Source organism: Mauremys reevesii, linkage group 7, assembly GCF_016161935.1.
Source record: "Mauremys reevesii isolate NIE-2019 linkage group 7, ASM1616193v1, whole genome shotgun sequence".
NCBI classification, from domain to species: domain Eukaryota; kingdom Metazoa; phylum Chordata; order Testudines; family Geoemydidae; genus Mauremys; species Mauremys reevesii.
In genome coordinates, this window is record NC_052629.1 from 4,839,422 (window position 1) to 4,852,160 (window position 12,739).

Below are 12,739 nucleotides of genomic sequence, written 5' to 3' on the forward strand. Positions count from 1 at the left end.
GTATCCTGTCTTCGGACAGTGGCCAATGCCAGGTGCCCCAGAGGGAATGAACAGAACAAGTAATCATCAAGTGACCCATCCCGTCGCTCATTCCCAGCTTCCGGCAAACAGAGTCTAGAGACACCATCCCTGCCCATCCAGGCTAATAGCCATTGATGGACCTGTCCTTCATGAATTTATCTAGTTCTTTTTTGAACCCTGTTGTCATCTTGGCCTTCACAACATCCTCTGGCAAGGAGTTCCACAGGTTGACTGTTGTGTGAAAAAATACTTCCTTTTGTTTGTTTTAAACTTGCTGCCTATTAATTTCATTTGGTGACCCTTAGTTCTTGTGTCATGCGCTTCCAAAGAACTTTAGAGAAATATATTAGTGTCGAACCATCAGTGACCTACCAAAACCAAAACCCAACTACCATCACCATTAGAACTAATTAAAAAACAGTAAAGATAGTATCATGCCATCCAGCATGGAAAGGCCAGCAAGCATTCTGCAGTCGATCAATACTGCATTTCATCTGAAAATGGGTTATCATTAATCTCTAAAGGCAATAAAATGCAGTCTAGCGATAAAACCTGTATCTATGGCAACCTGTTAGACTCACCAGAAATCCTAAGATTTCTTGAACATTTAGGCAGGGAATTCACTCAAACAACAGGGGTCTCCCATCGAAGACAAAGGTCAGAAACAAGTGTTAACATCAGCTTGCGTCTCGTTGGGCTGAACTGGTTCAAGGATCATGAATGGTTATAAAGAAGGAGACACAAAAGCACAGGGCCGGCTTTATGACCCGCGGGGCTGATTCCAATACCCGGCAGTGGTCTGGGGCTTCGGCGGCGGGGGGATCCGTTCTGGGTCTTCCGCGGCACCGAAGGACCCCCTGCCGCCGAAATGCCACCGAAGACCCCTGGAGTGGGGCCCTCTTAGGCGCGGGGCCCAACTCCAGGGAATCAGCTTAAAGCCGGCCCTGGAAAAGCAGATGAAAAAGCACCTCTGTTGAGAACTTGCTGGTTTGCAACAGATTGTGTCTGCCTCCCGGCAGGGATCCAACACAGCAGACTGAGTAATCTTAAAACCACCCACAGAGCAGACAACTGATACACTTGACATATTTCAGAGTAGCAGCCGTGTTAGTCTGTATCTGCAAAAAGAACAGGAGTACTTGTGGCACCTTAGAGACTAACAAATTTATTTCAGCATTAGCTTTCATGGGCTACAGCCCACTTCTTCGGATGTGAGCTGTAGCTCACGAAAGCTTATGCTGAAATACATTTGTTAGTCTCTAAGGTGCCACAAGTACTCCTGTTCTTTTAACTGATATACTGTATATACACTGAAGAGTGAATATACACAGTACGTATGGCATTTCAGCGCACCTCAATTTTAAAAGAAAATTCATAAAAGCTTCCTGCTCTAGTGTTTGTGAGCTACCTCTCAGCTGGCAGGTTAATCGATGCTGAATGTGGATGGATGAGATGCAGATTTCACAAGAATCTGAAGGAAGATAGAAATAGAGGCTGAGGGGTGTAATCTCAAAATGTTGTGCTGGCCATTAACATGTGTTAACTTAAATCACTGCGCAGGGGGCAAGGTGATGTGCCACTGAAAAGAAGCACCCGACACAGATCAGCATCTTGTTAATGTATTTTAACGAACTCATCTTGTGTCTAAGGAACTAAGCGTTAAAAGGTTCTACTGGCTCAGGCATGCTACACCCTGGGGCGCTACAAGGAGCTAGCTATGTGGTGCAGCATAGGATGTCAAGAGATAACTGAAATACACATGTTCTTAGGGTAGATTGTTCCCACCCTGTCTGGATAAAGGGACTCTCATCTGCCCATTTTCACGCTCCTCTGTGCTTTTCTCCTCATAGCTCTGGATCTGCATGAAGCAGACAGCAGCGGGGATGAATCACGTGGAATTGCTACCACCACTGCTGATCAAAGGTTCTGAGGTGGCTGTTTTGTAGCCCTGTTTTCTTTTTTAAAATGCTACATTTTGAACCCACGTCGATGCGACTCTGCCAGCTCATGTCAGGAGAAGAACTTGAAATCCACTCACGCTACACTACAAGTCATGTTTAGACAGGATTTATTAGCCACATTATTGATATGCAGGAAACCAGAGAAAACAGCAACTGTTCTGTCAAATAAGACAGTAATGGGTTAGTTGTGGGAGCTATACCACTCTCTGACCCCCTTCCCCTTCCTTCAAGAGTGATAAGTTGGCACATCTCCCAAGAGGACACAGAAGCCATCCCAAAGAGGGCCTGCTGCTTCAGATCTTCCATCAACAGGGCCAAAAGTGCTTGGAAAAAAGCCAAAGACTTAGTTGAGCAATGAACAGGAAATAAAGCAGCCACAGGGGCAGCTGCGTGGTGTAGTGAAAGGAGGCTGGGAGATCTTAAAAATAAACCGAACCAAGCGTAGCTTTCATGCTGGAAACTGAATAGCCCACAGATCAGGCTGGCACTAACCTGACATCACCCACTCAGTGTCAACGTGCCAGCAGAACCTGAGTAGGTGCTGGAGGAGCTTGACAGTGATCTCCTACATCAGTGCACTGAACTCATGTTGCACGGCAGGGCAGCCGAATGCTTTATTTTCAGGCATCCTTGGCCAGACGAAAGGGCTGACTCTGACTCAGTGTTGTGCTGTATGGAGGCAGAGAAGGGAGAGCAGTGGAGGAAGGAAGAGAGGGAAAAGGGGAAGTGGAGGAATCACAGAGGCCATGCCACATTCATCCCAACAGTAGCAGCAGCAATTTCTCTCTCTGGTTTTAAATAAATCCTCTTCCATCGCATGTGAACACGGTGGCTGCCACATGGTGATGGGCTTACCACAAACTTTCTTCAAGGATACGGCAAAAACTGGGTGTAAAGACAACAACCTGCCACGGATCCTCTGCTGCGGTTACTGCTCATGTGCACAGTACTGACCACAGATCAAATGGGATTAGCCAAATTGTGATCAAAGTGAATTTCTTTTGAAAGAGACACCGACTTCTGCATCAGAAATGGTGGCAGGTTTCTTTGTGGGGAAAGCAGCTCTTAACGATAACACTGTGATTTTGAGGCTATACAGAAATCAGCACTGTAGGCACAAATGGTCTGTTATAAAGATGGACATTCTGGAATGACCGTGATTTAAATTAGTCAAGGTTTTTATATGGCCATTTGTCTTTTAAAACAAGCCCTTCTGTAGGCATGTAACACAAGCTTGGACGAAGCAAGAGTTTGCAGCATAACACATGACTAAATTGTTAACAGCCATTTCTTTAAAATACTATATACACCGAAAAAAAATAAGTTGTAATGAAACAGGAAGCAGCCATATTGACGGCTTGATGACATGTATCAAACCAGGAAGATCAGATCTGAAGCCAGAGACATGGCCATACTGCATCTGATAAGAAATGTATTACATGGATTAAATGGAGCAAGCAGGGCGTCTGACAAGAAGTGCATTACAACACGCACTGAAAAAAGCTCTCGTCTAAAAATGAAGTCTCCTACAGCTTCCTGTGTCTATGGCAACAGATTCTTGTCTTAACAGGTTATCAACCTGTTTTTTTTAATAAGCAACAAAGAGTCCTGTGGCACCTTAAAGACTAACAGACATATTGGAGCATAAGCTTTCATGGGTGAATACCCACTTCGTCAGACTCATGGGGTGGAAATTTCCAGAGGCAGGCATAAATATGCAGGCAAGAATCAGTCTAGAGATAACGAGGTTAGTTCAATCAGGGAGGATGAGGCCCTCTTCTAGCAGTTGAGGTGTGAACACCAAGGGAGGAGAAACTGCTTTTGTAGTTGGCTAGCCACTCACAGTCTTTGTTTAATCCTGAGTTGATGGTGTCAAATTTGCAAGTGAACTGAAGTTCAGCAGTTTCTCTTTGGAGTCTGGTCCTGAAGTTTTTTTTGTTGCAGGATGGCTACCTTTAAATCTGCTATCGTGTGTCCAGGGAGGTTGAAGTGTTCTCCTACAGGTTTTTGTATATTGCCATTCCTAATATCTGACTTGTGTCCATTTATCCTTTTATGGAGGGATTGTCAGTTTGGCCGATGTACATAGCAGAGGGGCATTGCTGGCCTATGATGGCGTATATTACATTGGTGGACGTGCAGATGAATGAACTGGTGATGATGTGGCTGATTTGGTTGGGTCCTGTGATGGTGTTGCTGATGTATATATGTGGGCAGAGTTGGCATCGAGGTTTGTTGCATGGATTGGTTCCTGAGTTAGATTTACTATGGTGTGGTGTGTGATTGCTGGTGAAAATATGCTTAAGGTTGGCAGGTTGTCTGTGGGCGAGGACTGGTCTGCCTCCCAAGGCCTGTGAAAGCGCGGGATCGTTGTCCAGGACGCGTTGTAGATCACTGATGATGCGTTGGAGAGGTTTTAGCTGAGGACTGTAGGTGATGGCCAGTGGAGTTCTGTTGGTTTCTTTCTTGGGCTTGTCTTGCAGAAGAAGGCTTCTGGGTACACGTCTGGTTCTGTTGTTTTTTTAATGGATTCCTCATTAAAAAGGCATCCCCCAGAGATTTTACAGTTTCAAAATTCATAACATTTCAAAGTCCCCATTGATATCAGGCATTTTAAAACAACACTTTCTAATTTCCTCATTTTAACTTGTGGATTAAGTAAAAATGTCTAGTAGTAATCTCATTAATCTCACTGGCTATTATTTTAGGGTAAAGTGGAGAAGAGTAGTCTTGCAATAAATATTTCTTATAACAAGAATTTCAAGTAGGCTAAAATAAAACTTTATTTAACTCTTACAAGATATACTCTCTTATCAACACAATGCACAAAGTGTTTACAAAATAATCCCTTTTTCTGCTCCATTTTCAGCACTACTTTTATACAAACCTTGAAAATAAGTCAGAAATCTTGACTACACATTTTTTTTGTTACATTTTTAGAAACATTGCAAGAAGTGACTTTAGGTAAACAAGATTTTTCTTAAAGTGTCATCTTCACAGGCAAAACAAACATTGGTTTTAAAGAATTAAGGGCCAGATTTTTAAAGGGTAGTTAGACACCTAACTCCTATTAAAATCAATGGGAGTTAGGAACCCAGCTACCTTGAAATCTGGCCTTTAAGTCTAGAATGCAATGAAATTCTACTCATGCACACCTCTGTTTTTTATATCTGTGAAAGAAATCATTAAAGTCTCATAACAAACAGAACAGAATATTGAAATATTAAGTGATCATGAACTACAGTTATGTTAAAATTAAAAACTACCTAATAGTCTTTGTGCAGCTGTAGAAGCAGTAGTAGTTACAGATGTTCATTCCATTGCCCTGCACCCAGCAGCAGCCTCAAACATGGTCTCCCCCTTAACACATTCAATATGGTACTTTGAAGAGAATGTGAGAGTCTCCATTTTTGCTGAGATTGTAAGGAGAGGTGTTAAAAATAAAGGCTTGATTCTGCTTCCAGGCAAGTCAGCTGATTGACTTCAATGGGAGCAGGCTGAAAGTCTAATTATTTCACATATATCACAGATGGAGGGAAGGTCATACACTGATGTTCTCTGTGCACAGAATAATCTATTGGTCCATCCATGCTGAGAGCCATACCATAGTAGTTAACATGAGTCTAGCTATTACCAGTTCTGGACCTAGTGCAGATGAAATTTGTTTCCTTGAAGAGAAACTATGTCTTAATGCTGTTTCCAGTAGAACTAGGAAAGTCAATACTTAACCCATGTGAAGTTGATTACCCATTTTGGCCTACAGACAAGCTGGAAAATCTCCTCCCGCCCACCATTTCTAAATCAAGTCAGCTGCTGTTGACGTTCTTTTTAGGTAAATGATTGTATCGCCTCCCCCAAAAAAGGGACATCGCCCACTGAAGATCATCCCTGAGAGCACCATTCCAGCCACATACTTCAGAAGTACGTAAGGTCTTATGGAGATAAGTTAGGGACCTGCCCAAGATTAAGATTAGTGGAGGAGAAAGCAAATCAACCCTGTGAGATCCTGTGGATTTAAGAAGGATTTAAAAATAAAATTCAGCAACTCTGAGTATTCTGCTTTCCCTGAGCTAGCTACAGTTTAAGTAGCGTCATTTGTGATATAGAGCTTTGCAGTGTTTACAACTGTACTTACAGAGGCTGCATTTTTTACACCGGCAAAGTCAAATGCTAAGTTATAAGTGTACAGCAGTTAGTGGTGGTTTCATTCATTTATTTCCTGTGACAGGAAGCAAGGAGGATGGCCTTCTTTGGTGAGACAACAGCACTGAAGAAGCTTCATGTTTTGGATCCTTTCACCTTCTGATATTCTAGCAATCTTTAAGTTATTGTTAGCGGAGATACCACAAGGCCATAGTGCAGTACAAGCAACCCATCCTAGAGGGAAAAGGAAAATGTATCATTAGGACAGTAACAAATCAGCAAACGGAGAGGAAGTTTTATAGCAAGAGACAGAGCCACTGTTTGCCAGAATCTTAGCTCCATCTGCCAAAGGTCCATTTCCTTCTGTCTCCTGAAGATCATATAAAGATATTTTTGTACCTCCCTGTTTCCCTACAATAAGTTTGAATTTTGAAAAGCCCAGGCAATAGAGTGCCACCCCCATAAGTGGGGAAATCTAACCAAAAGTTTTAAAAATCTGTTTCTTCAAGGACAAATTATTTTGCTTTTATTTTAAAACCATCCTGAAGTTGTCCTGATGTGTAAATGGTGCCATTATACAAGCCAAATGGTCTCTGCTCAACCACCAACACCAAAATAACCATCAGAGAAGCAGCTGAAGAAACCCTGCCCTTTAACACAACCTATCAAAAGTGAGGAAGACACTGAAGTATTACATAGAAAAGAGGGCAGTATGTCTAGGATGGTCTGAGCATGGGACTGGGAGCAGATCTTGAGTTCTAATCCTAGTTCTGACAAACTTTGTGTGTGGTCTTCGACAAGTCACTTCACCCCTCTGCTTTAGTTTCCTCATGTCAAAGGTGATGATTAACTACCAGGCCAGAGTGCGTATTAATGTTCATAAAACACACTGAAGATGAAGAGTGCTATAAGTAAGTATTATTTTAATTCAATTTCTAGAAATTTCCCATTCAAAGTTCTGGGTAAGTATATAAAAAAAAAATTAAAATCTCACATTCTTCCTGAGTGCTGCTTGATATTTGCTTTCCCATGTAAAATACTCCATACTCTAGAAGAGTGGCGTAGACACCTAACACTGAACTCCCTCCTCTGCCCCAGACTGCAGCAATACATCTGCTAATGGCCCAATGATTCTGCTGCTATTTTGGATGTATACATTTCATTAACACTGTCACATATACGCACGTTACATTTCACGCTGATGCTAGGCCTGCACATAGTTATCGCTCTCACACAAGCTTGCGAAAGATGCTTTTCCAACACACTACATTAATATAGAACAAGACATGGCAGTTTAGTACAGCAGCTCCACACTCTCTTCCTACATGGCTCCTGCAATGTGTGGTTAAAAAGGAGGCACACGTCTTCAGTGAAATTAACCACTGGACTGTAAACCATAATTGTTTATATCCCCAGACTATATGTTTTGTATGATTCCATCTCAGCAATACATACTGCATGTCCCTCGACACAGGACTTGTGTCTGTGATAATTTACCAGTGATAGTGAAGGAACGGTTCCCCCTCCCACTAAACCAGTTAACAGCTCTCACCCCCCCAAAAATTGCTTTTATGTTTTATTATTATATAAAAGCAAACTGGGGGATTTACTTGATCTTGGAGAAAACCAAACCAAAGCCACTTTACACAGTCTTTTTCACTTCCCTGGATAATTACCGCAGTCTTGTGTCAAAGACGACGCAGGAAAAATGGGGGGTTAGCGATGGGAATGCTCACCATTCTGTGCTGGAGAGCTCTGGGAGGCTTTTTTGCTTCCCTTAGGCAGAACGCCCCTTACTACTGCTCCTGAGCCAGAGCGACTTTGCTTCGCCGCTTGCTCTGAGCTGTGCCTACCAGGAATGAGCTAGTCCTAAACGCATGTATTCAGAAGTTACACCAAGTGCTCTGCTAAGTGCGCAACATGTTAGAGCTTGACTGAACTAGAAGTGACAAAGGAAATCTATTCTTTTATAAAATCATGATCCATTGACATGCACCCTGAGCCTGCTCCCAGTAAGTTAATGGCAAAACTCCCATAAAACTTCCCTGGTGCAAGACTGGGCCCTTCACTTCTGATAAGAGACACGTGAACATTCCGCCAACAGCACTGTCAGTTACAGGGTTTTAAAATGTCCACAGTTGGAGCTTGAAAGATATCCTCAGTCCAGGGCTTCCTCTGATGGCTGTTTAGGAGTTTGACTTATGCAGCATTGGACCTGTTTGGACAGGCTTTGACTAGCTTCTATGATAGGAGACGGGGTTTTGATTGTTGTTGACATGCTAGGGGTTCTACTATGTTATGCTGTAACTGAATACGCTAATGAAAAGGTGCCAGGTGGGGAGATAAATTAACACATGATCTTGATTAATTATGTGCTGAAGTAATAAACCAAGGGTTACACACCATCTGTGTGAGGCATTGTACCAGCCTGTAACAGCCTTTAATTAAACAATAATAATAATAATACCTACTTCTTAGCACTTTTCATCAGTAAATCTCAACATGCTTTGCAAAGGATGTCAATATCATTATTCCCATTTTGCAGATGTAAGCAAGGTCTGAATGAATGCTTCCCTGACAGCTAGCGGGGGGAAGGCGGGGTAAGAGACTTGGGTGTGTTTATATCTGTGGTTCTCAAACTTTTGTTCTGGTGACCCCTTTCACATTGCAAGCCTCTGAGTGTGACCCCCCCTTATAAATTAAAAACACACTTAAATATATTTAATACCATTATAAATGCTGGAGGCAAAATGGGGTTTGAGGTGGATGCTGACATCTCACGACCCCCCCATGTAATAACCTTGTGACCCCCCCGACCACCAGATTGAGAACCCCTGGTTTATGTAAATACAGTTTGCTCCTGCTCTGCTTAGATATCCAGCACATAGAGCAGTGTCGAAGTAATCCATTTTGGCGGGTGTTGGGTACAAATCACTTTAGTACTGAATGCAGGGGTAGTGAAATGCTGTTACCAAAATGTTGTAATTATTTTGGGACTACAGGGAAGCAGGACTGTGCTTAACCTGTCCAGGGGCAGTGAGTTACATGGCCCTGTGATGCCCGGGCTCCAGCAATATTCAGGGCCCGAGGGTCCGGCTTCATCAATGTATGGGGCCGGGTGTCTCCCCCGGCCCTGGCTGCCACCCCCGCCGAGTGTCCCCTAGGCCCCACTTGCTGCCCCCCCAGGCCCTGGAGCATCCCTGTCTCAAGCCTCTGCTGCACTCCGCTCTGTGGGCTCCCAGCATCTTTTCAGAATTTTGGGTTTAGATTAAGGCACAGTTTACAACAGAATGCAGCTGTGCACCAAGATCCTGCACTACATTGGATACACGATATTTCACTGCTGCATCTCTAAAACAATTTGTTATTACACACCAATCACTTAGTGCAAACACTTGGAAATATTTCAAAAGCACAAAAGAGCTTTTTTCTTGGTACAGTACACACAATAAGATGTGGTGGGTAGGCTAGCAGCAATGGGGTAAGAAATGGGTCCCCCAGCTCTATCTCTGAATGCTCCGTCACTCTGAATACTGTCAAACTCAGCTCTATAAATCTGTGACTTTAGAGATAGCTACTAAACCCATAAAACACCCTGCGCCCCTCAACACTGAACGATGGCCATTGCCAGTTAGACTAATTGTTCTCCAGATATGTAACAAGCCAGATATTTGTGCTCCAGATATTTGTAACAAGCCAGCAGCAATCCAGTCAGTAAGTTATCAACAGGAGAGCTGGCTGTACATTTTCTCTCCCCCCCTTAGGAGCTGTAGCATATGTATCAGGCACACTGCTGGCGTTTATTACACTACATCTTTTGCTATGGGGTTTTGTATGCAAATTGTCTCCCCCATGCAATCACAAGGCTAGTTTTGTTTGGATACCTTGCCAAGTTACAGATTCCCAGGGCTGGGGGTGAGGGATGAAATACTAATGGAGAATGATTTGGTTTAATTCATTGTGGTTATTGCACCAACTCGTTCCAAAAAGGAAACAAAGCTCATATCCAGAACTCCAGAGAACCATCAAAAACTCAAAACACATGGTGTACAGCTCAGTTACAAGTACAATAAACAAAGCTTTATTGGCTAATGTATCTTGTCCAAACTTAACCTGACAGGATCTCATAACAGCATGAAGTAGTGATTTCTCGATGAGCAGAATACCAGTGGGTGAAAGCGTTTCTAGCAGACACTGCTGCTTAGTTAAACAGAGCACCCTTTCAGAACTCACAGTGTACAACACAGGCTAGCCACCACCCTTACCTGCATAGCACCGTCTCCTATAGCTCGGCGGATTTCCCTCAGCGTCTGATAGTGTTCTAGAAGGTGATCGCCACATATTATGTCCACCTGTGAACAAATATAAGAGAGTCAAAAGTGCATCCTCTCTCTTGCTTAGGGAAGATTATCCGGGTTTTTAGAACTTACTCATCAATGTTATATCAGGGCACCTGAGACTCGGTACTTATATTAATAAAGTGAATCTAGTGCTGGCGAGAGGTGTTTGATTAAACAGCCCTGGAGACGAACGTCCTTTCAGCGTTTGTTCATCAAATAGACATAGCATGAGCAGCAGCGAGGCAAGTTTCCTTATACTGCCCTGACAACTGGCCTCAATTCTAACCTACAGGGGCCACTTCTAGAAGGTAGTTTATTGTCTGCCTCCCATTCACTACTTGACTCCCCTGGTGAAAAAGGCATGAAAGGGGCTTTTTACTGGCAGCCTGTGATACGGACTTACTGGGAACTCTACTGAGATTCACGACTCATTTCACATAGGACACTGGTACTAAAAACAACGGGCCAGTAACATTCCATTCCCAGAATCATCCAACAGCTCCAGAAAAGTGAGCTCTCTGGGGCAAGAACTGTCTTTTTGTTCTGCATTTGTACAGCACCTAGCACAATGGGGTTCTGGTCCACGACTGGGCTATGTGCTATGGTAACATAAATAATAAACGAGTAAATTCTCTGTGACACAGACAGCAAATGAAATACTATACCCCACCCCGCAACATGGAGAAAATGTATTAATATTTCTGCCTCATAGGACAGTGTTCCCGTTTGGAAGAAATGGTTTGAAGCAAACAGGACTTGGGAGGGGTAGTTCACGGCATGATGCTCTCAGCAAGCACATTACACACTCTCCACTCCAAAAATGATCAATTCTTTAGTAATGCAAGTGAATGAAGGGCAGGCTCAGCAATTCCCAGCAGCAACCTCTACTGCAGCACAGCTAAGCCCGTGACATGGTGTTCACTTCTTTTAAGCAACTTTCCAAAAAGCAACCACTTGGAAAATATCATGTGTATGGGGGGTGGGGTGGGAGGGTGGCCGAGAAAGAGGGTCTTTTAAACCGAGTCATTTTGAGCAGAACGCCTTATTTTTGTAATTCAGTTGCATTTATTTTTTCACAAAACAACTACTACGTATTTATCACGTGATACCAGGGCATACTTTAAACTGGGACATTAACATTTCAGGTAAAAGGAGCAAGGACACAACATTCCCCCACTGGCTGCAAGTTTTAGACATAAGAATGGGGGGTGGAATCTCCCCTATAAATGAGCTGCCTGGATTTCATAGTTTGGTCAATTGACAAGGGCTGGGCAAGGAGAGATGTTCTGTAGCTTTCTCAATGTGAGCTTAGGCATGTCAATGATCTCAGAGGGTACTGTAATAGCATCATGTCTGCTCTGGTACGCACATACTTGCTGGGTTATTTTTCTTTTTAAATCCGCATCAGCGATCAAAGATCAAGAACTAAAGCAAAGACAAAGAACTGTGGCCCTCTCTAAAGGGCTGAGCATGGCTTTGGGATCCAGGAACTCATGAGTTCAGGGCCCTGTATGCCCCAGGTCCAACAGCAAATGGATGGCCAAGTGTCTTAACCTTTTTAGGTGCTACCATTCCCTCATCTGTAAACTGGGATAATTACAAATACTTTGCTCAACTCACAAGGGGTTGAGAATTTTAAGCAGCGGTTATAAAGTACTTTGAACTTGTAAACCACTAAGTATTACTTCTGCTTTTAATACCTAGAAAGAACCCAGTGGGCAAAAATTAATCTGGACATTAAAATCATCTTGATAAATTACTGATTCTGATACTAATCTAAGACTTTTTTTTTAAAATTACCTACATCTCATTGAGACATTAAAGAGACCAAATATATAGACTTCAAATAATCACTTAGATTTTTTTATTTATAGTCTGTTTCTGCACAATTATTCCTCCTCCATTCCCAAATTAACTACTAAATAGCATACTATTAGTGCAGAAGAGAGACAAGCCTAGTCTTTGCCATTTGTTCTCGTGACGTGCGCTGGTAACTGCTCTTGGATTACCGCCCTAAATTCTAACTTTCTTTTTTAAACTGGGTAAGGCATTGAGAGCCCAATCCTGCTCCCACTAAAGTCAATGGGAATCTTGCCATAGCTTTCAATAGAAGCAGATCAAGACCTAAAGCAGGACTAGCTGCATATTAACTGGGGTGGGGGGTGGGGGGGAGAGGGAGGGGAAGAAGAGAAATCCATATAAGTAGATAGTTGAAAATGTTGGTCTTTATATAATAGAAAAAATACAACAATTTGTTCCTTTAAAAGGACATAA

General features: G+C 42.8%; 1 protein-coding gene across 1 annotated transcript in view; it reads right to left on the reverse strand.

The window, feature by feature from the left end:
- Positions 1-5,592: 5,592 nt before the first annotated feature.
- PCGF6 (polycomb group ring finger 6) overlaps positions 5,593-12,739 on the reverse strand; it is a 44,377-nt gene continuing 37,230 nt past the window's right edge. The window contains exons 9-10 of the mRNA XM_039481962.1: positions 10,391-10,477; positions 5,593-6,359 (exon numbers count right to left, since the gene is read on the reverse strand). Coding sequence (XP_039337896.1) covers positions 6,303-6,359; positions 10,391-10,477 — 144 coding nt within the window. The 3' untranslated portion in view covers positions 5,593-6,302. The remainder of the gene's footprint in view (positions 6,360-10,390; positions 10,478-12,739) is intronic.